Genomic DNA, 27,963 nt, shown 5'->3' with positions numbered 1-27,963 from the left:
TATGTACACAGAGGAAACGGACAAATAAAAGTCTGGCTGATATTTTCTCTTTTTACATAAACCCATATGAAATTTTAAACATGACATGTTTTGCTGTTTCTGCAAATCAATAAAGACTAAATACACACAAAGGCACAGGCACACAGGTTCATAAACATAAAGGCTCACACATTGACACAGACAGACATTTAGTTTGAGTTAAATAAAGAGAGAAAGTGACAGTGTGAAATGATGAGATAGTCTCTTGTCAGTATTTTCTCCCTGGAGGACTCCTCCTACTTCACCACAAGTCCAGCACTTTTTTGCTGTCCAATGAGAACAGCTCAAAGGAGGAATGTCTTTCTGTGATTGGTCCAGAGTTTCACAGACCCCTCCTTTCCTGAGGAGTTGAAGAGAGTTCACAGTTAGTTTTTCTCAGCCACACTTAACTGAGTTCCAGAACAGGAGGAGTGCAGACTGAACTGTCTGCTGCTGCTCTACAGCTCTTTGTCCGCTCAGCTGGAGACAGTGCGTTTTAGTTTTGCTGTCCTTTCAGTGGAGCCAAGTGGATTGATCAGACTAACCAACATGTGGACTGCAGGTCCACAAAAAGAGCAGGTTGGTGATATCTCCGTTGGTCTGCGCTGTTCTATTTGCGTCCATGGGCTTTGGGAGATATGTGTCTCTGTGTCAGTCCTTGGTTTTGGGTTATCAGTGGGACCATGTAGCAATAATGTATTGCATGTTAAGAGTCTGACATTACTCTTACTGATCCTATATGTTGAATCAGTTTTTGTTGTGTTGCTTCACAGCAAATGTGTATTTAACTTGACAAGGTGCAGCTGTGTCTGTTTGTCTTTGTGTAAAGATTCGTGGTTAGTTGGGTGTAGAGATGAGTTTCTTGGTCCTTTTGTGGAGGGTGTTTACTTTTTTTTACTTATGAAATACAGAAGCAAGTAGTGTGTTGCATAACACTGCCTTGGTGTGTGTGTGTTTGTGTTGGCCTGCTTGTCTCCTTTCTCATACCTTGTTTTGAAAGTTTGTCATGGGAAGACTGACTGGAGATATTTTTCTCTTTTGTTTGCCCATACAAGACCAACCCTCCTCCACTCTCTCTCCACTTTTCTTCTGTTGTCTTTGCAACTGATACACATGATTCTGACCTCTGGCATTCAGTAGTCTTTTGCACGATGAAAGAGACATGACCTCATCACTGTTCTTTAGTGGTGTCAAGATACTCTTACTACACTTCGGTGCTCTTCTTCCTACCTGGTTTTAAGCGTGTGCATGTGTGTTTCAGTGTATCAGTCTGTTCCATGCCATGTTATCTTGCTTGTTTTACATACTGCTACACAGCAGTCATAGAATAGAATATAGTAGAGCTGAAGAGTTTTGGTCTGCAGCCACCTGTTGTTCTCTTCGAAGATTTAGAGTAAGACGTTTTAACTTATTAAAGTTTGGGTTTTCTCAGGGAGGACTGAAGGAGATTTGAAATATTTTTAGCATAGCAGGCAGCTTTACCACTGAAAATGTATTCCAGATGCCGACTTCTGGCTCGTATACTCATGCCACAGTGAACCCTCACCAAAAACCTACAAACACTGTTTTAAATTTCCAACTACAGTCTCATCATGTTTAGGATTGTAAAGCAGAAAGCTGATTGGACAGCTTTCATTCTCAACCTTTAAATTGTCAACCCTCTCACTGCTTTTTTTTGTGTGTGATAGAAACAAAGTTTAAATGTAATCGAAGTCAAGCAGGAGACAGTCCTGCTCTTTTCAGTTGCTGCTGTGGACAGGACAAACGGAAAAGCTGTCCGGCACAGATGATAAAAGACGTCCACAGTTTTTCTCAATGTGTATATTTGCCCAGGTTTACTGTGCCATTTTGCCCTCTCGCCACCTTCTACATTGCTACATCATACACTTCAGCAAAGCAGCACCCACAGCTTTTCTCTTCTGTGTTCCTAAACTGTCTTTATCTTTGATTGTAGTGCTATCTTGCCCGGTCATGAAATCTTCCTTTTTTGTTGTTGTAATTAGGGTGAACCAACCCTTTAAGTCAAGAGCACAAACATCCTCTATTCTCTCCGTCCTGCCTCTGTAATCATGAGTCACTTTAGTGGTCTGGACACAAGTTTCAGTTTGGTAATTTCCAGGCTCAAACTTGGCCGCCCCAGAGTCAGGCTTGGCTGGAACAGAGAGAGTGACCGGGAGCAGTTCCTTCGCTCCTCCAGTACAATGACACCTTGTGTCACCACCAGCAGAACGACACTCCGCCGATGATGACGATTGCACTCTCTCTCTCTTTTCTGGCATCTACTGTATGTCTTGCTTTCTCTGCCTCTCTGACCGTCCCTATCCCCCTTTCCATGGTGCGAAGGATTAGATAATAGGCAGCTTTAGTGTGGGCAGAGAAAAAGAGGTGTCACAGACCTCTCTCATTGCTTCTCTCCCTCCCTCCCTCCTTCTAGCTCCTCTCTCTTTCTCTCTCTTTGTACCATCTGCGCCACGAGGAGCTTGGCACCACACGATCAATAAATGCCAAGCTACATTTATGTTATATTGTGCTGTATGTATGTGTACCAGTGTGGGAGTGGTCTCTCATGCAAAGACAATGTTGACATGTGTGGTGTCTTTTAAAACGTTTTAAATAATTCACCGTGTTTGCTACGGCGCTTTGTAAATGTCAAGCATGTTATCACACATCCAGGAATAGAAGATACATTTCACAAGTTACCTTTTTTCTCCTCACACTCGCTGGGCAATCAGTGACAGCACCTCTGCTGATGTTGACATGGGCGTTCAGTCCGCCTCCAGTGTTCTCTTCAATAATTTGACACTTTAAAATTGTGAGCAAACCTCATGTAAAGGGACAAAAGTAGGAGTGTCAGCTGTCTTTTAAGATGGATGGATATGCAGAGTTCAGTTTAGGGACATAATTGATGAGCACTTTTTGGATAAAAGAAGCAGCTGTGACAAATTTGCTCAATACGCAGATGCAGTTTCACAGTCACAGTAAGGTATGATGATCACTGATAAAGAAGTCTGACTCGGAGGTGATGAAGAGAAGTTATGACAGTATACCTTAAAATAAGCAATGAGATTGGTATTCATTGTCGTGGACTAATTATTTGTCATTGTGTTACACCTAAAAAAGAAGAAATAGTTACACAACGTTAGTCCTGCCATTTTGGTTGTTTTCACCTTTTTCTCAATCTGTCATGTCAGATTACACTACAATGATTTCTCGTATTTTCTTTTCTCAAAGCACAACAATGGACCTAAGTCAATGTGATGTAGTGCAAATAATTAACACAGTACATTTCCAAATATATTGATTTACTGTGCTGGGATTATTGTGCCACCACTTCATATTGTCTTGGTTTGGTTTTTAATCTTAGGAATGAAAAAACAAAAACCCACAAATGTACAATTTTTAATCCCTAATGGAAGCTATTTTTCAAGATGGATTTTCTTCACTATTTCCCAGTTCTGTTTCCCCAAAATTGTCACACGTAACCTGAACAGGAAGATGTTAAAAATGAAATTGTTTGAAAATGACCTTGTTACTTGATGTTAAGCTGTTTAGAGAGGTGTGAAAGATTAGAGACAGATAGAGGATGAGCTACAGTAGCGCAAGCACGAGACTTGAACATTAGTATAATGCATGAAATCCCCTTTAAAAAGAATGTGGTGCACACCTAAGATCCCTCTAGGATACCCTGGAGCAGCAGAATAATTTGCTTTAGCATGTTTGAAATATAAACATTCGCCACAGTCTGTTCAAGATGTTTAAGATCTGGTTTAGGACTCGTGCTGTGAGCGCAACCCAGTTCCCAGAAGTACCCACGGCATGCTGCGTTCCCACCTTAAACAGCAAAGTACTTGCTGAAGGAGGGAGAATTTTTTTTTCCAGCGATAGCTCAGACAAATCACAAATCACTATTATGCTGCCTTATATTGTGTGAGGAAGACTTTATCGTATATGTACAAAGAATAAATGTTTTGGTGTCAGTGTTTCCGACCACTGTTGTTTCAAAAATGCCATCTGAAAAAGCACTCATCGTTCATTTGATTTGCTAAAACCCCAAAAGTTTCTCGAAAGGAAACATTCAAGTCATTATATTAGTTGTTACAAATGATCATAAGGAAAAGCACTTTAGAAAACACAGGACAAAAGTCTCAATGATCATTTTCTATTTGGACCAATGGCAGGACCATCCCACATGGATCCCGATATTTTTTTTAGCAGTGAGTCAAAAATTTGGCTGTAAAACATATAACTTCCTGGCTAAACTTAATTTTGGAAAGCAACAGAACAATGTGATCCAGATTTTTTTCTCTTCTGGTTGCAGATCCACATGGCCATACTGACCTTGTCTTCCTTCCCATCTGTCCCTCATGGCTCCTTGCTCTGCTAAAGCAACAGGGCTACCAGAGGCTCTGCTGCAAAAATGCACACTAATAAACTACATATTGCTTCTTCTCGTATGTTAAAACCACACAGGGAAATGTGTTGTGGTATAATAAATGTCAGGAGAGTGGATGAAACCAAATGAGGGACAGTAAAGTCAACATGGCCACCATTAATATCCACACAGAAAGAGATGGACAATTGTTGCTCTGCTTGTTTCCTCCTCGGCTTCCCTGAGTGACGTGAAGGATTATAAAGGGGTGTACGAGATGAATGAGTCCGCTGTAAATTGGATTAACCTTTGCAAACCTTTGATTTGTTAACGTTAATAGATCATTAATGAAGCTAGTAAGTTATTATATTGATAAACTGTTGGGTTGGGTGAGCTGTTTATTCTCAAGTCTTTCAAATAAGGGTCACGGATTTCTATGTTAGACTATGTAGACCAACAAGACCTTGGGATTTTTTTTTAACAAAAAAGTTTTAAGTCTTTATATGATGTTAATAAAATAGTTTGGAATTTCGGGAAATATTCTTAATTGCCTCAGTCGTAAAGTTAGATGAGGATTCAAAGACCTGAGATTATGTCTGTCCATGAAACAGGAAGGTTCTGCCAGCAGCCGGTTAGATTAGCAGAGCATGGCAAGTAGAATTTAGAAAACAGCAAGCCCAGCTTTATCTCTCTTTGTTTTATCAGAACAAAACAAAGTGTAAAAAAAGACTATTTGCTGCACTACTTCTTGGCTGTGGTAACCAGAAGGCAAAGCTGGAAACTGCTCACAGCTGAGAAAATGGTGCAGCACATCGTCCCTCGTACGATGGAGAATTGTTACTTTCACATCTCGCTGCATCATATTTCACAGACAGACCTGAGAGTGGCATCAGTCTTCTTATCAAAGAGGGAATAACTATTTCCCCAAAATGTCAAACCCTTTCTTTCATAAGTTACAAAGAACTATATTGGTCCAGATGCTCTGCAGCACAGGAGGTCAGAGGTCAAACAGTCCATTGGAGCAGTCTGTGTGCTGAAATTAAAAAGCTACAGACAAATCGTGTCCTTTGGGGGATAATAAGCGCCTGAAAATCTACACCTCAATCCAAAAAGCTGTCCTTAAAATTTAGAAAGGTTCATCCCTGCATGCCAAGTGGAGCAGTTAATGACTGTGGTTCTCGGTGAGAGACAAATTTCCTGCATGTCACTTTGAAAATTGACGAGTGCCCACTTTTATGATTCCTCTTTTCTTTTTTTTTTTTCCCCTGACTTTCTGCCACACTCTACTGAAGCTGCACCGTTCTTCATCCCACTAATTGACATTTAAGAGGGATGCTAGCACATGAAGGGAGAGGCGGATGCTCTCAGCTGTTTTTGTTGATATTTATATATCTTGCTAGACGTTCAAACTATCTCCATGACAACAGGACAGGAAGCAGGAAGTAGGCAGTGTTCCATTTGAATGGAGCGGAGAGATAACTCTCAGGTTGCATACTGCAGTCACGGATAACACGAAAGCCACCGCTTTAGCATATATATGTGTGCATGTAAATGTTGACATTTAAGTCTGCAGGCACTGTTGACTCCAGTTGAAACCACATTCAGCATTCCAGGTCCCTCTGCAGTTAACCTCTGTGTGGGTCAAGTCTGTTGGGGGTCAGGGATATTCTTAGTACAGGCCAGGGAGATAACAGCGCTGTCATAAATTCTCCCTTTGGAATCTAGTATCGCACACACTTCACACACAATTTCAACCAGCTCAGCCTTGTGCAATTAAATATATCATACAGAAAAGAAAAAGAAAAAAAGAAAAAAAAAATCCAGTTTATTTTTAATGATCCAAACAAGGTGTAGACATTTTGTTATTGGTTTTCGATTCACATTTTTCTTCCACACATTGTTTTTTTTTTTTTTTTTTTTTTTCTACGAATCAGTTTTACTAAGTACAGACCCACAACTGCATGATGCTCAGAGGCTAAATACAATAGAGCGAGCATCATGTAATTACTAGGCTATATTGTATATGCTTGGCAGATGTCACACTATTCTTAGCTGTGAGCTGTACCATCTCCGACACCGTTGTCCTGCATTGAATGTGGCCATGCAAAGTGAGCTGGTGATAGCTGTGCTGATTCAGAAATGGATAAACATAGTTTGGATAGGAATGTCTCTTGAAATGCGGGCTGAAAATGTGAAACTGAAGAACGTCCTTTCTTAAGATCAAGGTCAGTGGTGATGGAAAAAAAACAGAAAAGAATTCACTTGATTATTTTGTTACCCAAAGTTTTGAGCGGGTTGATTTATTTACAATCAGCAAACAATATGAGTTCTAAAAAGTCTGCCAAAGCAACCTCATTGTTTATTTTTGGCATTGTCATTTCAAATAAAACAACTGGATGAATGACGAGGATAAATAGTTTCACAGGGGCAAGTGGAAGCAGGCAGTGATGCCGTCGGTGCCGGCAGCTGGTGCCTGCTGGCGACTCCCCTGGCTCTCTGAGCATGTTGGCTCTTGTCCAGCGGAGTGGGAATATTTACTGTCAAGCTGTTATCTGTTGATTTACGTGCTCCTGTGTTATTTACTTGTCCTCACCAGTTTTAGCCCCAGACAGGATAATCGAGGACTTTGCTGGGCAGGAAGGGTGTTTCATTCTGTGTGAGCAGAGTGTGTTTTCAAGATGTGCCATTTGGAATAAATTGTCTAAAATTGAGTTTAAGCGAATCTTGTCAATGGATTCCTGGGGAGTGTGACTTCTTTTATTTTTCCTAGTATAAAAAAGGAGTTCACTTTATTATTGTTCTCGGTGTTTGGGTGTTGTTCCCACCCCGACTTGCCTCAGAAAAGTGGTTGAGAAATCTGATGAATCACCAAACCCTCATCGCTTGGTGCTGCTCCTCCCATAAGAAAGAGACACACATCCTAAATATTTTCTTTAAGATAGTGACAGTGACCTAGTGGTTCCTCTGCTAACAATATAATATCAAATTGCTAGAACCACCGCAATACTTTTGATAGTTCTGTCTCACGGCTGTCTGTGACTTTAGCCCTCAATTCTGGAAAACTCTTTTGCTTTTCGTCCAGATCTGGTGTTTGTTTAATTAATGACTGTTTTCTATCTGCCTTTTATCAGAAAGCTGTCAGATGTTTACATATCTAAATCAGTTCTTCTCATCCTTTCATATAATTACATATATTTTGGAACACTGTGAACTGGGATTAGATAGGCAGAGGCAGAGGGGGCATCTGTTCTCTACTTGTAAACACACAAATCACTATTTCCTCCTCAGTGTGAATCTTTTTGGCCAGCAGGCCTATATAAAATCCTCTGCAGTAATATTAATCACATTCTAGTCAAGCTAATTATAAAAGCAGTGTGAGACATTAGCATTTTTTTGTTGATTACATTATGTAACAAGTACCTAAAAAAATAATACAGCTGACAGCATTTTATTCAAAAGAATTAAGGGGAAACATGGAACTCAGTGTTATTGAGTGCAGGAAAATGATCCACTGGGATGTAAAATTCCAATCAACCCTTTGTTAAAATCTCTTTTCAGACTCTTTCTGCTGAGTCAGGGCCCCTCTTTCTTTCCTTTTCTTTCTTTCACTCTCCTCCTGAGTTGTATTCTTTTCATACTTCATAGAGTCTGAGGGAAGTGTTTTTTGGGGGGTTATAGTCTTAGATGACTGAACATACAGCTAGGAGATATTGAGTGTTTCTTTTTATCGTGGTATGTTTTGTGGAGAGTGTCCTCCTTAAATGTTGGAAGTTGTAAAATGTGAATTCCACTGCACTGGTGTTTTCCACACCCTGCCTTTATCCTATAAGTAATGCAAACCTTCATAGATTCAGATACTCTTGGGACTGAAAGTGAAATTGGAGCAGGAGTGTAGAAAACACACAGAAGTGTCATTTCTAACAGGTTTAAACAGGTTTTGGTGTCACAATAATTGTTTATTATACAAATTTTAACCAAAGCTCTCTCGGCATTGAGGTACTAGTGAAACTAAAACAGGGTGTTGATGACGGCAGGTTTCCCGTATTTCTTTGCTCAGAGTAAACACCTACTAAACATGAGAACATGTACAGTCGTCTGCTGCACTGTATGTTAATATTGGGATCTGTGATGAGGGCATTTACCTCAAAGATGTAGAAAGAACGAATTTACAGTACATGTATTGTAGATTTTATTGCACTACTGACGAAAGAAAGACGTGATCTAAACTAACGGATCCTATTTTTTTTTTTCAATAGAAAATCAATGTTGGATATTATGGTGACAAAATCAAACTAATGATGGCATTTTATATTAGAAGTATGGCAGTATGTCTTTAACCTCAGTGTTTTGGAGTATGTAGCACAAAAATTGTCGAATGTATTTTTTATATATAGTCAGTCAAAATAATTTTGTTATACCTCTTAAGGAATTTCCTCAAATTTGGCACAAGCATTCACTTGGACTCAAAGGATAAACTGATTAGAAGTTGGTGGTCAAAGGTCAAGATTACTGTGACGTTACAAGAAATGTTTGTCACCATAATTTAAGACTTCATACGTAAATAATGACCAAGTTTCCTACAAATATCTAATAGGAAAGCATGAAAAAGTGCTGACATTTTATATCCAAAGATCAAATGTCAACTTCACTGTGACATTTGGTAGGATGAATGAAGAATTGATGAAACGTATCTTGGTTGTCCACCTTGAAACTGGGGTGATTGCATAGATCTGTTGTGCTGTCTTTGTGAGAAGCATCCATGTTTTAGAATTTGTAGCTTCTTTACAGCATCATTCATATTTGAAGCATTGTATAATTTTATGACTACAACATTGTATTCTCTCAGAATCAGCTTTATTGACCAAATTCCCTTCAAAGTATTTGTCTCATATTCTGCGTGTTTGTTCTGCATCCTTGTGGTCCTTATCTGAATCTGTTGATAGAACAGCAGGGTCAGAAAAGCATTACTGTCAGATAAGAACAGCAGGGTCAGAAAAGCATTACTGTAAGATAGTGTAAGATACTGTAAGATAAGCTACATGTCTGAGCCTCGCTGTGGGAGTGTCTGTACACTCAGAAAGCAGTCATGTAGCTTCCAACAAACTTACATTTATCCCTCAACACAAGTCCACACTGTCATGAAGTGTTTTTTGACTTCAAAGTGATCTTCTCTGCTCTCCTTTAGGCGTGCCCTGCTCTGGGCTCTGACTGCTAAGCATGCTGAGTACGGCTCAGCCAACGACCAGTAGCCTCAACCTGGTGAACTCTGAAGTTTCTGACACCACAGTGGCCCCAGACGTACATGACGGTATCAAGATGGTTGACCTCGTGGAAAGCCTAGATGCCAGAGAGCTGGACATCGGGGAGGGAGAGGAGATCGACTATGATGGAAACTACTTAGGTGTGTGTGTGTGTGTGTGTGTGTGTGTGTGTGTGTGTGTGTGTGTGTGTGTGTGTGTGTGTGTGTGTGTGTGTGTGTGTGTTGCCTGATTGTCTATCTGCTTTATACCAAATGGTAGAATCTCACAATCATTTCCATCAAACACATGATGACGACCAAAAGAGCAACAAACAAAAACAAATATCCCTGAGGCATAGTTGATAAATTCGAGCACAATAAATCTGAAGGATAATCAGAAAAGTATCTAAAAGCCACTTCAAACAAGGCAGTCACTTATTTCAGTGAGGAAGCAATTCAGCTGGTAAGATTAAAAGTGCTTAAACTTCCAGGAAACATAGACCAAGAACTGCATTCATCATCATTATCAAGTTATATGGTCATAAAAACTCAAAGCAATATGCTTGTGACTGACTGAAAAAGATTTCAACTGAATGCCAAACTGCTATCTAACAGTGGAAGAGTATGAGGGTGGATGTTTCCTTTACATAATTTAGATCTTACAAACTTTACCTGAGAATAAACGGAGACATTTGACCTACCACTGCACACTCGCAAAGCACGAAAGTCTCGAACAAAGGCCGACTTCTCAGAGATGCAGCCTACTCGCTCCCCAGCAGCCTGCGTAACTCCTACATGTGCAACAGAAAAAAATCACACTAACCACCCGCCCTCGCTCTCTGTCCCAGGGGACTGTCGTATCCCGTTTTCAGCGGTGTATGCCACGGTGGGCTTTAAGGAGGCCAACGCGAAGGTCTACCTCCCCACTGTGCCCATTACTGTCCGGATCATGGAGGTAGAGAGGTTCAACACCGCACAGGACCGTTTCAACCTGTCACAACAGAGGAGTGTCAACAAGGTAGTGCACGTGCACCAAAACACTGTATTTGTTAACTGCGTGGCTCCAATTTTTGCTGTTACTGTTTATTTATGGCAATATTTTACGTTATAAATAGTAGTTAAGTTATACAAATATATATATGTGTATATTTATCCTCCCTTGCATCCTTTACTATTGTTTTTTTTTCTTCTTAAATACAAGAATTTCATTATAATTTGTATGCCACTCCACATAAATTCTATTTTTTTAAATGTTATTGTGTTTTGCTTCGAACCCAACTTCATATGAAGCAGCTAAAATCTGCCGTCCTGATAGATATTTACCTCGTGTGTCTGTAGTCTCTGCCAGCGGTGTTTAAGATTGAGCTGAAGCACGGGGAGTTTACCTGGGTGGTTAAGAGGAAGGAGAAACATTTCATGGAGCTGCACAGAGAGCTGAGGACGTACAAGACCTTCATGAGGATACCGCTGCCATCACGCAGGTCGGCGCCTACTCACACACAGATTTACACTCTCATATGTGGGCGTATACAAACAGCAATAAACACAAGCTTACATGTGCACAATTTTTTTTTTTTGCAACAACTTAGATTCTTTGAGCAGAAGTTATACTAGTTTTAATAATAAAATAGTTTGACCTCAGCGTTTTGTCTCCAAATGGAAAATTAGCCTCCTCATGTGATACACTTAATTACAGAGGAATGCCAGTCATACCAGTATGATTAACATGTTAAAAGTACAGTGTTAAATTTACAATATTTAGATGGAAAAAAAAAAAAAATCAATATTGCTCACATGGGGAACATGAGATAAGCTATTAAACTAGTGCTAGCAGGGGATTTGTTTATCTTGGCAAAAAGATGAGACAAGAAGGAAACAGTTAGCTTGGTTCTATCCAAAGTTTAAAAAAAAAAAAAATCTAGCACATCATAAAAGTTATTAATAAATATTTGAAAATAATATTGGAAATAAATGAGCACATTTCTAAAAATGTCAAACAGTGGTACTGACACACTTGTCTGGTACTTTTTTGAGATTTCGGAACATTTCTTATCGAGTATCATGATTAATGCTATTCTGACTTTTGAATTATCCTTCTTTATCTTTACCTCTCTTCATCTTTTCCCATTGATTTACTGTTTCTTTCCCTCCTTCTGTGTCTCTCCATCTCTCCGGTGTTGCGCACACTTGAAAGCATTGGAATGCTGCACTTGGATTTCGTTGGATTGGAGTTTTTCCCAGCTGTGCTGATGTTGACTTTAATTTGTTGTGTTCGTGCAGGGATAAGTGTACGAGGCATTTCTGGGGTTACTCAGGGTTACTCGGCAGTCGTTTTTTTTTTTTTTTTTGAAAAGCTGTTCTATTTTTTTAAAGAACAAATAGCACAAGAAAAAAACATAACAGCCACGCTGTTTTCAGATAGATACATTTTTGCAACCCTGCATTCCTGGTTGATAAACAATAACAGCAGTGAGGCTTTTTTTTTTTTAAATTTTCCTCCAGGCCATTGTTGAACCTCAGACTGAAAGGACAAAGATGCAATCACTGTGCGAATTTACAAGAAATCTCGGGGAGGGGGACATCTTCAAAGAGCTTGTACTTCAGTCATTTGAATTTTCTTCCTTCTGCTTTTCAGCCACACGGTGAGGAGAAGGACAGTGAGGAAGAGCGAGGTGAGGGAGATGCCCTCCCTTCCCCGGGGGGGAGGAGACGAGCTCGTGCGAGACGAGCAGGTCTCCAGCAGGAGGGTAAGGTGCCACAGTTATATTTGTAGCGTTAAGCTTGTTTTCCTGGTTGGAAAATTGACACTTGCCACATCTCAGCTTTATTGGGAGGAGCTCTTCATGGCACGCGCTTGTTGCCATGGCACTTACCTCCTTGCGGGCACATATATCCTCTAAAACACCCTGTGACCGTGTGTGTGTGTGTGTGTGTGTGTGTGTGTGTGTGTGTGTGTGTGTGCGTGCGCGCAAGCACCTCTGCATGTTTATATGCATGTATTTTGTCATTAAAATACTCACAGTGGCCAAAATAGTGTGTGTGTTTCTACAGAGACAATTAGAAGACTATTTGAACAAGCTGCTGAGGATGGCCATGTACCGCAAATATCACCATACTGTGAGTAATCATACTAAGCAAGGCAACCTGCAACACATTAACTTACCCAGTCACGGTGACTGCTTGTCATTCACGTTTCACGTTAAGTTCAGGTTTGTTCTAACGTGTGTATATTTCTGTCAGCCACTACAGATACATAAGATACACTGCAAAAGTAAATAATTAACAGGGTTTTTCTGCATGCGCAACCCTTATGGTGGCAAGTTGAGTGTTGACACATCATGAATGTGTCTACCCACAGCACTGTTTCTTCCTTGTGTTAACACACCCAAGGAGTTTACTTTCAGTTTAAGCTACTCTTACGATGAAGGCCTCAAGTCTGTTATATGTCCTACATAAAAGTACTGTGTCAGCATAAAGCACAAGGTTTAAAACAGACCATTGCCATGGTATCATGACTGTTGCCTTCTCACATTAATTATTTGCATCATTTTGATGCAATTCAAGTTAATGTCTCAGGTGACAGCACATGTTATAAAAAATGGTGTGTGGACATATCAGTTGCCTGCTCACATGTTGATGTGAACACTTTATTTCACAATTTGTTGTGTGTCTGTACAAGAAAGACAGTGTGACGCCTTTTCCTGTCTATTCTCAGATGGAGTTCATTGACATCAGCCAGTTGTCTTTCATTCATGACTTGGGACCCAAAGGACTGTGAGCATTTTCTCCTTCATTCAATGAATGCCTTTTTCTTCCCATACTGTATCCAGAGAAACAGAGTCAAGTTTTTCTTATTTATTTATATGTGTGCATTTACAAGCTTGTATGTTGTTTTATACTCCCCTTACACCCCATAATAGAGTCCTCAGAAGATATTTAATTATATTTTTCTGTCTCTTCCAGGGAAGGGATGATCTATAAGCGCTCAGGCGGACATCGTATCCCTGGAATGAACTGCTGTGGTCACAGTCAGGCCTGCTATCGCTGGTCCAAACGGTGTGTGAATGTTGCTCTCTGTCTTTATCTATCTCTTTATAGTTACAATGCTAACATAATTTATACAGTATCACTTTTCTTAACTGTTTTTTCAACAGTTTTTAAATAGTTTGACAATTTATTTTAGTAGTTAAACAGTTTTTTTTTAACTACTTTTCTGCTTTAGTTCATGATTGGAATTCTTCAATATCTTTGGTTATTGAAATACACAAAGAAGGAATGACATGTTTGTTTTTGTTTTTTACTTATTTCTTTTTTAAATTGGGAAACTTGAATACAATGTAGGTGATAGGTTTTGTGTACAAAAACAACAACTAAATATACAGACTCAAATTTCTGGCAGGAAGCTAACAGAGTGTGGGTGTCAAAGTACAGTGACTATCCATTATATATTTAAAAACATAGCAATAATAACATCCTCAAAAGTGCTAGTTGTGGCTCTCATGCAATGTTTCCCAATTTTTTTTTTGTGGTTTGCTAAGAAAATTTTAATTGTAACCAAATTTTCATCATAGCTGCACAGGCACTTACTCGCTTCTTTCTTCATCAGTTTGACTGTTTCCTTCTCTTTATCTCAGCCAAATTATTATGTGAGCGGTTTATATTGTTATTTTCTAAAGACAACACAAAAAAATCCCACACGTTTGAAATGCTCTGCCCATCCACCTACTTCCCCATGATGATTTTCTTCCTACACCCTTTCCTCAAAACAAAAAATTTTAAGAAATGGTTCACAGTGATCAGTTGAGAGCTGCAAAAGTTTACACGAAAATCATAAATCTTTACAATAATAATAATAATGATGATGGCATGTGTGTGTGTGTGTGTGTGTGTGTGTGTGTGTGTGTGTGTGTGTGTGTGTGCGTGCGTGCGTGCGTGTGTGTGTGTGTGTGTGTGTGTGTGTGTGTGTGTGTGTGTGTGTGCGCGCGCTGCAGCTGGCTTGTGGTGAAGGACTCATGCTTGCTGTACATGAAGCCAGACTCGGGAGCGATCTCCTTCGTCCTGCTGGTGGATAAAGAGTTCAGCATCAAGATGGACTCCAAAGAAACAGAGACCAAACACGGAGTCCGGGTTGATAGCCTCTCCAGGTTATATTTCTGTGTGTGTGTATGTGTACATGTGTATGCTTGAACATCTGAACTTTGTAGAAGATCCCCAAGAAGTGATCACATATATTTTGAGTAATGCTAAGGCTAATACTACTTACACACGTTTAAAAAGAGAATCTGCTCTTTGACTTTCTCTTCCTGTTAAATAAAATATGTTTGTGATATTAAAATTGCAGTCCATAGGGTTCTTTTGTGATTAGACGGCACCTTTTGTTATTCAGCTTCACTATTCAATCAGCTGACAAACAAATAGCTCTGAAAACAGCTGTAAAAATCACTGGGAGGGGGGGGGGGATTTCTCTCGCTCTTTTTCATTCCAACACCCTCAACCCAGGGCTGATTGTGTTTTAGGAATCATTATCAAACTCTTTTATCTTACAGCAAGGAAACAATAGTGTGCCCAAAAAAGGTCAATCACACTATTGCCTTGTTTTTTTTGCCTCTAATGTGCCGACTGTACTGTGTATCTGTTTCTCTGTGTCTGTTTGTGTGTGTGTATTCTGCTGGCAGGACCCTTGTGTTTAAGTGCAGCAGCTACAGACACGCTCGCTGGTGGGGTCAGAGCATCGAGAGTTTCGTGAGGAATCATGGGAAGGCTTTTCTCAGAGTTCACCGCTTTGGATCGTTTGCACAGGAACAGGAAAACATCCCTGCCAAATGGTAACTACACTGGGACAGAACACAGCTGGTGGAGATGTTGTTGCTGTTGCTGTGTGCGAGGGAACATTTGATACCAAATATTAACGGCAAACAAATAAGGTTAAATAAGGTTTGAATACGTTTCAGACTTTTCCTGAAAGACATACAGTCCTACATTTACAGTGTGTCGAAGTCAGTGTCACCTTTTATGAATTGTGGCTTATCGACTCTATGAAAGTAACTAAAATGTGGACTGTATATATCATTTAAGAACCATTTTTCATAGATTGAATTATGTTGACAACAAGAAAGCTGCCCATTAATGAGTAAGTTAAAAATAACATTTTTTTAAAATCCCCCCAAAAAATAAGAAAAACACATATCCGCCTTCCTCTGTTTGTCTTTCACTGGTAACTATGGAAATGCTTGAGCGAATGAAGCAAGTCGACTCTCTCTTTTGGCTGTGTTGCCATTTTTCCTGTCTTTATTTGCATTCTCTCCCCCTCAGCTGGCAGATTCTGTGATATTGAATCATCTGTGTGATAATGACATCACAGCGTCTTTGTGCTCAGCATGGAGCCTCAAGGAAATAAACGTGCTGCGGTCCTGTGAGCTGATGGAAAGAAGGAGTGTATTAAGAGCAGTTATGTCATGATGACACAGCTATGGGTGTAGCCTTCAGCTTGTAAGAGTGTTACAGAGTAATGAAAGTCAGTGGAGTAAAAGGGAAATAGACTATCATCACCTTTTCCGTCACTTTCTTTTTCTCTCTCTGCTGATGACTAATTTGTGTTTTTTTTAGTGTTAGTTAGCTCGAAAAAGACAGAAGTAGTTATCCGTCTACTGTATATGCTTCTGACTAAAACACTGCCTACTTGTGTGCTTGTTTACATTTTTGCTTGTGTAATGTTTATGTATCAACACAAGCACATGTGACAGGGATGTCTGTTTTCACACCAGTTTATTTGATATTTCTTGGCAGGTATGTGAATGGAAAGACTTACATGGAGGATGTGGCTGACGCTTTGGAGGAGGCTAACGAGGAAATCTTCATCACTGACTGGTGGTGAGTTCCAGTGTGTCTTGTGTGTACACTTGCAGAATGCCAAATAATTTAGTTTAGGTGTGTCTGCTGTCAGTACGGAAGTGTGAGAACCCAGAAATGAACAGCTCGCTGGTCAAGGTCTATTCTCTCAGTACAACCCTGCAACATCCATTCAGTCTCAACTTTTTCCAAACCTGATGGAATTATAATGATGCAGACACAAAATAACAGAAAAACAAACCATGCTGCTCTAATTAACAAGGGGCAGTCAAATCTCAAATAAAAGCAAATGCCACAACCAACTCCAAAACAAAAGCAATCATAAAAAAGGAGGGGAAAGTTGTTGTCATGGCTGCATGACCTGTCATGTTACAGAATCATGTGCATATGCAAATATTTAGTATTTTGCCATCACACCTTTACTGCATATACTTTGGTACGTGTAGTAATTGGGGCCTATAAACAAAAAGTTTCTAAAACCGTGATATAGTTCAGCAGTATGTAGATATGCTGTAAAAAAAAATTGTGTCATGCACCAGCTGAAAATTCTACAATATAGCTGTAATAACCTATTTCTGCCAAAGAATAATAAGACAACGTGACACTCTGATACCAGTCAGTGTTCAACACGCACATTACATTATGTATTACCCACAAGTCAGAGTCTGCCAGAGAGACCTGGCTCTAATTACAGCCTCACACTGAGAATAGAAATACTCTGACAGAAAGACACAGTCTCCATATCTGTTTACACTTCTGCTACACCCCCTTTTCTCCGCTTTTGTCCCTCTTTGTCTTACTTGTTACCTGACATGTTCACCACCCGACAAAAGGCTGTGTGTTTTCAGGCACCTAATACAAGTGTACAAATGAATATTAAGGTCAGAAAAGTGTTAAACTAAGTAAATGCTACATTTTGTCTTCAAAACAACACTATGTTTGAAGTAGAAACTTGTTTTTACATGACGGACACGGTTTTAGTCAAGACTTTACTGTCCCCCGAAGGTGCAATAACATTTGTAATGGCAGTACAAAGATGCCGCTACAACCTCAAATGCCATCGGGTTGACTGCTTTGCATTGTAAATAAACTTTTCCTTCCTTATATTTACCCTGAATCATACCACTGTTCTCCACTTTTCAAAGCTTTAATAGTGTTTTGTTTTCTAAAGGGAAATAACATTATTTGTCTCACTTGTACTATTCTTTCCATTTTAATTTCAAATGTAATAGTTTACGATCCCTCAGAGTCAAATGTGCAACCGTTTGATGTGGCTGAATCTCTGTGTTCCAAGTCAGTAATCACTGGGATTATGGTCTTAACCAATGAGGTGTCAGCCTTTGTAATGCGAGCCAATGGTATTATAAACATGTAAGCTCAGGATGCCAGTGTGAGTGACTCATGAGACTATATCATTATGTTATGTCTCAGACTGTATGTAGATGTTTTGGTGGCTCTAATATGATGAAAATAAACATTTGTTTTTCATGTAGCTTAAATCAATTTGATGAATACACATGTTTTTAACCATTTCTCCCTCTTTATGTCTCTTTCTTTCTTGCTGTTGGTCTCTGTCTTTTTCTCTCTTTTCATCAGGCTGAGTCCAGAAATCTTCCTGAAGAGACCTGTTGTCGAGGGCAACAGGTGGAGGCTGGACTGTATCCTCAAACGCAAAGCAGTAAGTAGGCATTAGACTGCCAGCACTACGGGAGAGAAATGACTCACAGGCGTAGAATTGAGCTTGATAGACTTTGTACTCCTGAAAAAAAGAAACATCCTCTCAAATGGAATATGTCCTTTTCTGTCAGTAAATACAACTCCCTCAATTTAATTTTTTTCAATTTGTACATTCACAATTTTTAACAGTGACATAAGACTGTATTTTTTAGCTCAGATAAAGCTATTGTCCTGCCACTTCCACTGAACGTTTTACAATTAGCTAAACATACTATATGAGCATGTCCATGTGTTCACAGGAAATAAGAGTCTTTGCTCAGCATAAATCAGAAGCAGTTAATTAAACCCCCAAAAAGTTTAAATTGCTTTAGTATTCATCTGCAAAAAACTAGAACTGCATGATCTTCAGCATCTAAATATGCATGATTCTGCATGGCAGAGTCATGTAGGTATGCAGGTGTGAAAAAGTATTACTTTAACTAAGGTTCCATATTCCACATCTTTGTCTGGTAACAATGCTTTTACAGATTTACAGAAGTGTTGCTATTTCAATATTTTAACAAATAAATGTTTAGTCCGAGCTATCTTTATTGATTCCTTCTCAGAATCGCTTCATAATGTATTGCAAACAAGTGTAACGTGTGAACAGCCAGATGCGTTTACCTTCCGTCTGTCCACAGCAACAGGGAGTGCGAGTCTTTGTAATGTTGTATAAGGAGGTGGAGCTCGCCCTGGGCATCAACTCAGGCTACAGCAAGAGGACGCTCATGCACCTGCACCCCAACATCAAGGTAAGTTATATTTGGGCTTTTTGTGAAGTTTAATATCTGCATCCACACTGTACTGTAAAGACAAGTGTATGTGTGCTGTGGGTGTCGTGTGTTTGTGGTCCAGGTGATGCGTCATCCAGACCACGTCTCCTCCTCCGTCTATCTGTGGGCACATCATGAGAAGATCATAGTGATCGACCAATCGGTGGCCTTCGTGGGCGGGATCGACCTGGCATACGGTCGCTGGGACGACAGAGAGCACCGGCTGACGGATGTGGGCAGTGTGACACGCTCTGTGGCCCTGGAGCAGGTCAGAAACACACACACACACAACTAATTAGAACGTCCTGTCTGCATTTAGGATCGGTCGGCAATAAATGTGCTTCTCATCTCAACCGAGAAATGGTTCAAAAATGAGAAGATGGAGGAGGCGAGAAGAAATTGGGAAAAGTATTTCAGTGACACAGACAAATTGTTATCCACAAATACATAAACATATTTCATATTATGGACCTTAAAGTTAATATATGTATTTAACAAAAGTAACTAACTAAGTAGTAGGCTTTAAATGATTTATTTTGTATCCGCCCTGTGCAATTTTGTTTACGAAGACTATGATTAATCAAATGTTTTGGGGTGGCTCTTAACGTTTTACGCAAGATATTTTATGATACAAAATTGTAAAGCTCCCAAGGCAATAAATAATTTTGTTTTTAATGAAGTTGTGGCCTGTCCATAGCACTTCCACCCACTCAAAATCACACCTGTCCCTTGCTTGGGATTCTAACGTGTTCTTATCAACCTAATATACTTGCACTTATATTAATGAGAGTAGATTAAATATTAGCAGCACCAAACAGCACTATAATGCAGTATAATTCAGAAGCACCACACTACACCGACGGTCCCCAAAATGACCACTTTGAGGTTCAAGTGCCAGTTTGAGGTATAAGTACGGTTTATTTCAGTACTGTTTTATGATTTTTAAGTGTATCTTCTAATGTTCCCAGGCTGTCTCTTCCAACGCTCCATCGAGTAAGAGCGTGTCCACTGTTGATGGCGTCTCTGCGTCTCGCAATGGACGAGGGACGCTGCCCAGCGACCCGGTGGATTTACCTAAGCTGAAGGGAATTGGGCGCAATAGGATGTCTCGCTTCAGTCTGTACAGACACCTTCACAAGCACACTCTGCAGCACGTGGACAGTGTCAGTAGTGTGGACAGCACAGGTGCGTGAAGGCAGGGCAAGAAGCACCGCCATTTCTTACAGCAGTAGGGGATGAATGAAAAACAAGTTTGATATTTTAACAGCAGTACGTTCACTATCCTATTTTTTTGTTGTTGTATATGCGCATGTGTGTAGGCAGTGGCTCTGTACAAAGCCTGAAGACAGGCGTTGGAGAGCTACAGGGAAACACTCGCTTCTGGCATGGAAAAGACTACTGCAACTTTGTCTACAAGGACTGGATCCAGCTGGAGAAACCTTTTGATGGTGTGGCACACACACACACACACACACACACGCATGCATGCATGGACACGCACACATGCGCATGCACACATTTAGGTCATACTCTAAAAGTTCCCTCTTTTGCTTGGCATGTTATGGAAGGCAGCCGCAGCTCCAGTACAAACACCAACACCAATTTGATGGAAACATGTAGTCATCTGGAAAACCAATATGGAGTCCTATAAAACACTTGCAACATTTGTTCCACTTTTTTCTCTCCCATCCTCTTCACCAAACTCCCTGACCCCACTGTGTTTCTGTCTCCCATCCTCTTTCCTTTTCATTGAGTCTGGATATTTCTATAAATCTGTCTTCACTCCATCTCTTTGCTGTCCTCCTTTTCTATCCCCTCCTTCAAACGTCCACACTTTCATTGAATTATTTGTTCCTGTCTGTGTAGACTTCATCGACAGGTACACCACTCCCAGAATGCCTTGGCACGACATCGCCTCAGTGGTTCACGGCAAAGGCGCCCGGGATGTGGCGAGACACTTCATTCAACGCTGGAACTTCACTAAGGCACTGTTACATGCAACACTGTGTACATTAACAAACACACAGAGGGATGTCGAGCAGGATCAAACTTTCATGCTAAACTTGTTTAAACAGGATTTTTTTTTTTAAACCGTTTTTTATGTAGGTAAATTTAACCTTGTTTTTAGACTGAAGGCCTACTTTTATTCATTGATTTTATTATTTCTAATGTAGATTAATAATAGACTTGCAGTTAGAAAGTAGTAGCAAGCTTATGTAAATTTTAAATGGGGAACATCATGAGTTGTTAACATAAAAATAAAACAGGACAATAAACTCTAACCTGGCTGAATTATAGGAAATGTTTATCTGCAACAGTGGAAAAAAAAATACCTTAATTTTCACACTCAGAATTTCCATGGAACCAACTTTTTCCCTCAGTTCTCCTTTTTTTTTTTTTTACTCTTTTCCTATCCTCCGCTCTCTGAATTTATATAATTCTCCAACTGTCTCTCCCACAGATCATGAAGCCAAAGTATCGCTCTCTGTCTTATCCATTCCTGCTGCCCAAGTCTCACTCCAATGCAAATGAGATCAAATACCAAGTTCCTGACTCTGTTAATGCCAAAGTGCAGGTAAGACAACAGGAAAAGCACACTTCACTTTTTACTTACTGCACCCACAAAAGAAATGTATGGAAATTGTTGGTAGAAAATTAAAGAGAAAATACAAGAACACACACAGGACAAACTCTTTCTTCCCCACATCTTCTACATCTAAGTCTGCAGTCAAGCTGGCAACAGATAAAAGAGAAAATAAATTCTCAGTGGGCCAGAAAGTTATATAACTACAAAGGTTTGTACTTGCGATTGACAGTCGAGGGTTTTTAGCCGTAAGGAACCGACCTCGGAGTGAAACAGGCGTCTAAAATAAGAAGTGCATGAAGATCCCATTGTGTTGTACTAAAAGTGAAAGAAAGTGTTTGTTTCCTCGTCTCACCTGTCAAATGGTTTTGTGTTCGTGTGTTTTTGAAATGACACCTTTGTGTATACAATGTACTCTTTTATTTTTGTATCTTTTAAAGCTATTTGTGAATGTAGTTTTGAAAGTATATTTTATGACGTTACATCATCTAAACGAGTATTTTTAATTATCGATTGAATCTGTTTATATAAGTTATAAACTGGGATATAATGGACAGATCTGAAAAGATTAGTTCTTTTTCTGGCATAAATATTTGCTAAGGAATGTTTTCATTTAGTCACTCATATTCATTTCTGGAAGTAACAATATTACACAAATATAAAAAGCAATTTTGTTTAGATCAATGTTTCCTCATACAACAAAGTTTTCTCCTTTTTATTTACCTCTATATTGATCATTGTCCCATTTTCACACCAAGCTGATTATTGCTGAAGTGCAAAACCATACTTGGATATTGTAAAAACCACAGGGGCCTTATCGGCAGCCCACTGTAGTTGGTACAGTATTTTTGTACACACATTCATACAGGGGATGAAACAAGTGGAAGATGCAGTTATTCTCAGTGTCTGTGTGTGTGTTTAAGGTGTTGCGGTCAGCAGCAGACTGGTCGGCGGGCATCAAATACCACGAGGAGTCCATCCATACTGCCTACATCCAGGTCATCGCTAAGAGCAAGCACTACATCTACATCGAGGTAAACCCACAGTGAGCACAGTGAGGCCGTGATATTAAAATAGAAGACAACTACTTTAATATGAAATTGTTAGGGGAGGTGTATTTCAAAGCATTGAACTGTTAGTATTCATTTGGTAGTTCTTATGACTTTGTGAAATTAAATGCTTCATTTAGTATGTAGCATAAAACTGCAAATTGTACTTTTAGAACCAAAGCCTGACAGCCTTAACTATTTTAACTTTTGCGTTTTGGGTCATTTCTCTCCGTTTCCTCTCTCAGAACCAGTTTTTCATCAGCTGTGCCGACAACAGGACGGTTTACAACAAGATCGGAGACGCTATCATCGAAAGGATCATCAGGGCCCACAAGTACTTCCCTTCATTTGAACCGTTTGTTTAAGGCGTAGTTGTGATTGTCAAAAAGATGTTTTATGTCCCGTACAGTGTGCAAAAATATTCTTTTCTCTTCTTAATGTTTCTTACAAGTCACTCAAAGTCTATATGATTTATGTTTGCTTACAGGGAGGGGAAGAAGTACCGCGTGTATGTGGTCACCCCTCTGCTTCCTGGCTTTGAGGGAGACATCACCACAGGAGGAGGCAACGCCATCCAGGCTGTCATGCACTTCAACTACAGGTGCATCACATGACTCTTTAATAAGAGGGTTTTTTTTTTATTGAAAGAGGAAGAGGGAGGGGAAACAAGAAAGTGGATGCAGAAGTGTGATCACAAATCCATCGTTTTTTATTTCTTTCAAGTTGATTTGGGTCTAGGATTTACTTATGTGATGTTTAAATACACTACTTTAAGATAATTCTGATCTCCTGTCTCCTCAGAACTATGATCAGAGGAGAGTACTCCATCATCTCCCAGCTGAAAAAAGAGAGTACGTTCAAGAATAAACTATAAAATGAAGTGTTTTCATCACTGAGAGTAAAGTTACTGTGGAAAGTGCCAATATTCTTCTGATTTCATCCTCGACTTCAATATTTTCTGAACTTCATCATGTTCTGTTCTGGGTTCCTCTCCTCTCCTCCCCTCCCCTCCCCCCTCTGTTTCTCAGTGGACGATCACTGGATGAACTACATCTCTTTCGCCGGTCTGCGGACTCACGCTGAGCTGGAGGGACGCCTAGTGACAGAGCTCATCTACGTCCACAGCAAGATGCTCATCGCTGACGACAACACAGTCATCATTGGTTAGTCTGTCTTTCATCTCACCTTCTGTCACTTTTTACTTATGCCCTTCTCACCAGCTATTATTTGAGGCAACTAACCGCTCTGCTTTGACACTATCAAAATGTGATAAAACTAGAAAGCTGGTTCCATTCTATCACCATGTGTACAGCTAACAAATATGCATAATATAACTGTTTATGCTGAGCGCTACGTGGCTCTGTTGTGCCACCTGCTGGTGTATAAGGTGCAGTTCACCTTCTTAACAGCAACAATCAAGAAATAAAAAACAAATCAAAGCCCTGATTTCCTAAATACTCTTAATATCTTCTTTTAGATGTCAATCTATCTTTTAATTCATTTGTGTTTATACAAACAATACAGTATTAACAAGGTCAAAATAAAGTTATGAGCCTTAATATGTCAGTGTACTCTCCACTCCAACTCTTGCCACCCATTATGTAAACAGCTGTTTTTGTTGTTGTTGTTGTTGTCGTTTTTTCAAATTTTTTTAGGAGGCAAGAACAAGAGCATGTCAGGTGAAGGCACAAAAATTAAGTTACTTGTTTTGTATGTTGGTTGCAGGTTCTGCGAACATCAATGACAGAAGCATGCTGGGTAAACGCGACAGTGAGGTGGCAGTGATTGTTGAAGACTCTGAAAAGGTCTCCGCAGTGATGGATGGAAAAGAATACGAAGCTGGACCCTACGCACTGCAACTACGCCTCGAATGCTTCAGGTGGGTGTTTGTGGAAGAGAGAGTCAGTGAGGTACGCTCCGGAAGCAAAAGGCAATCATGTGAACGTTTTGATAGAAGGTTCTGTGTTAATTTAATGTTTTAATTAATCTTCTCATCCATTGTCTTGTCATGTCATCTATCCTCATTGCTGTAATCAAAAATATCACTATAAACATTTAAAGGGGGGCTAAATGTAACTCTCAAAACAAAAGATCTGAGCAGTTTTTTTTTTTTTTTTTAAAGTGGCTTTATTCGACAAACATTTACACTCACTTCAATTCGGTTTTATTTGTCAGATGTAGGTTAACATGGGTTCAGCTTAACTTTTGTTTGTAAAGAACTCCTTCCTTTAATATTTAATTTTTTACATTTCTATATTTTCTTTTTCTAAACAGGACTATCCTTGGAGGCCACACTGACACCAGCATCGACCTGTCCGACCCCATCAGTGACCGTTTCTACAAGGAGGTTTGGATGACAACAGCTGGACGCAACGCTACCATTTATGAGAAGGTAGATTGGACATGCTAATTTAAATGGGGAAACCAAGGTGCATTCAATTGGTTGAAAAATTGCAAAGCTAGAATCTACTGATAGTTTACATGTAAGAGTTTTTAGAACATAAATTGTTGTGACTAAGCATCGTCAGCATTTGGAGAACATCAAGAAATTGCAGCATCGATGCACGGTCTACAGTTGTGGCGTTTAGGGTGCATCTGTAAACTGTAGCTACAGAAAATAACCTGGGATACACTCTCCTCCTCTAAACTGCATGAGTGTCTGCATGCACATTTGTCACACTGTGCCACCTACCGCCATAGGTAAATTCGCAACCTGTGGGAAGCACTGTTTTACATTAATAAAAATGATTTATCCACATTTGTCATTTGTGGACATCTCAGACTTTGGCTCAGCTGGGATTTGAACTCTCGAAGTTCGAGCTTATTTTTTTGGGAAATTGATTAGATATTTAATTCTCAGTTAATCAGCTGGTCCATCACTGTGTCCAATATCTCAAGATCAGCACAAATAGAGTGGCAAAAAGAAACCCAGGGCTTCACTTAACACAAATTATATGTGTGTTTTTGCTGCAGGTATTTCGTTGCCTTCCTTCATCTCTGGTGAGAAACACGTCCGAGCTGGAGCAATACCAGTCCAAGCCAGGTTTGGCTCATACTGACGTCGCCCGCGCTCAGGAGGAGCTGCGCAAAATCCGAGGCTTCCTGGTCCAGTTTCCTCTGGACTTCCTGTCCGAGCAGAACCTCATGCCCTCTGTCGGAACGAAGGAGTCAATGGTACCAACTGAGATCTGGACATAGAGGACGTGAAGCCACCACCACTGACTCGCATATGATTTGAACTGTTTCTTGAGTGAAATCTCTGGATTAAGATCATCATTGAATGCTTAACATTGGAGTTCACTTATAATTAATATAATGCAGAGATGGGAGTCATATCGGCAGTTCTCCTTTGGCTCAATAGGACTGCTTGGCAATGACAAATCTCTCACATCGGTTGCTACTGGAAACACTACACAGTGGTCACAGCTGATTGGGTTCGGCACTAAGTTTTTGGACGTACACTTTGAAGAACACAAAGAAGTCACACTGAAGGACAACGAGTACGACCGCATTGTGACTGGATTCAAACTGTGGAGATAAAAAAACAGGGACATGAACTTTGGGTTTTGGGAATCAGTTTCAACTCTGGATGCTTGGAGAGCTTCAGACTGTGGAAGAAGCTCCTTAGACATGCAAGGATCTCTGAGGGACCAGGGTGAGGAAGGATGACGCTAACAAATATTCAACTCTCTGTTGACGATATCATGAAATATATAGAGATGGTGCCGCATGCGATTTACTGAATTTGTGATGTATGCTCGTTCGATACATTTGTGCTATGTACGCCGTTTTGGAGCTCACTGATGAGTCATTGATCCTGCGTATGTGCTGCTTTTGACAAATTCTTTGAATTTAAAAGCGTTTAATCTCATTTTTTTAAATTTTATTCAGCAAGAAATCAATAATGTGCTCGTTCTTCACTGCGGAGACAATTTTACTGGTTCAGATGTGGTGCATGATTCAATAACTATGCTCAAATCTTCGTAACATGATTGCCATGATGTATGGACCAATCGCACCTCTGAAAAAAACTCTTCAGAGACATTATATTTCTTGTTGAAAGTGTTCTGTGATACAAAAGTTTTAGATCTGAAGATGAGACAATCAGACTGTACCTTCAAAGGAGTAATTTCCTTTTTGCTCAGCAGATGGTGCTAGCTTCTTGAAATTACAGTCTGTATTTGAACAGTTCTAGAAAAGATCCTTAATTTCTTCTAGATGTACTTCCTCAGTCTTTTGGCAGTGCCTTTTGATTAAGTCAAAAAAGTCTTTGAGACAATGTAAACAATGAAAATATGAAACCATATTTTCCAAAAAGCATGCAACTGATGCCAAAAGCAAAGGTTTTATACAGTTTGAAATCAACTTTTTCCAGTTTCAGGGCAGTTCCAGCTGTTTTCTTGAGTGAGCTTTTTACCCAAAGTGAAAAGAGTATTTCAAACATTTTATTATTTGTCATGTAACACAGCCTGTATGTGTCAAGAGGAAATACAGCTTTTCTAGGGATACTTATAGCATGAGACCCGAGAGGTAAGCGACTGACTCTGTAGATGTGAATATGTGGACAAATGTTCCCAGATTTGTTTGAATTTCTAATATTTGTCACGCTTTGAACACCAACCTCCCCTGAATGTGAAGTTAAAGAACCACTCCTTTGGATTTGAGCTATGGGCGATAAACACAAACAATGTTACAGCAAATACTTGGTCTTCGCAAAGGTTATGAAACAAAATTTGACGTTGAAGCAGTCAGGAAGCACATTACAAATCAACAACATAAGTGTTTTCACTTGGCGGCGATCCACGGTCTCCTCGTGCAAAGACAATTAGCCTTTCAGTTGTGTTGTGGTGTTGACTTCACACCCAATATGTGAAACACTCATTTAATTCATGAAACAGACGAGAACTGTTTTGTAGGGATTTGATAATGAAATACTGATTTCTTAAATGGGACCAGAAGATTGACGAATGTTAAGTGAAGTGATAAAGTATGAAGGAGAAGAAAATACGCTCTTTGTTTAGACAAAGCCAAACACTTTTGCATTACAATTTTTATTGATTTTGACAGTACTGTTTGTAATGTTTACCCTTGGTGTATTTGTCTGTGCATTATTTATGGAATATGAAGCATTTAACATTCTTTAAACATTTGTTTTTTAAATGTATAGCATGGTTGTATGGACGGTTGTGGATTTGTAATTCAGCCCCTGTTTCTTTGTCATAACTACCATGCAGCTTTCTTTTCCTGTCTCTCTACCCTTTGGTTTGTTTATGTACTTTTTTGTACAGTTGAAAGTGTTTCTAATTTCTATATTTTCATTTAACACTGTGTAATTTAAATGGCTAATAAATACAATTTATCTTTGG

General features: G+C 39.6%; 1 protein-coding gene across 1 annotated transcript; it reads left to right on the top strand.

The window, feature by feature from the left end:
* The first annotated feature begins 438 nt into the window (after nt 1-438).
* Nucleotides 439-27,963, top strand: pld1a (phospholipase D1a). Its single transcript, XM_069710669.1, has 26 exons — nt 439-597; nt 9,573-9,788; nt 10,475-10,644; nt 10,965-11,107; nt 12,262-12,373; nt 12,678-12,743; nt 13,342-13,400; nt 13,590-13,682; nt 14,618-14,770; nt 15,302-15,451; nt 16,413-16,496; nt 18,072-18,153; nt 18,833-18,943; nt 19,047-19,232; nt 19,933-20,149; nt 20,284-20,412; nt 20,831-20,949; nt 21,426-21,539; nt 22,472-22,582; nt 22,843-22,931; nt 23,085-23,198; nt 23,399-23,448; nt 23,626-23,760; nt 24,323-24,476; nt 24,872-24,989; nt 25,571-27,963. The coding sequence occupies exons 2-26, from the start codon at nt 9,605-9,607 to the stop codon at nt 25,793-25,795; spliced, it is 3,168 nt and encodes a 1,055-aa protein (XP_069566770.1). The 5' UTR covers nt 439-597; nt 9,573-9,604; the 3' UTR covers nt 25,796-27,963.

The sequence above is a fragment of the Brachyistius frenatus genome, unplaced genomic scaffold, assembly GCF_029030835.1.
Source record: "Brachyistius frenatus isolate BFR_SWC_R1_liver_20210118 unplaced genomic scaffold, ASM2903083v1 Contig_93, whole genome shotgun sequence".
Taxonomy (NCBI): domain Eukaryota; kingdom Metazoa; phylum Chordata; class Actinopteri; family Embiotocidae; genus Brachyistius; species Brachyistius frenatus.
Note: the sequence above shows the minus strand (reverse complement) of the source record. Positions and strands in the feature narration are given on the sequence as shown.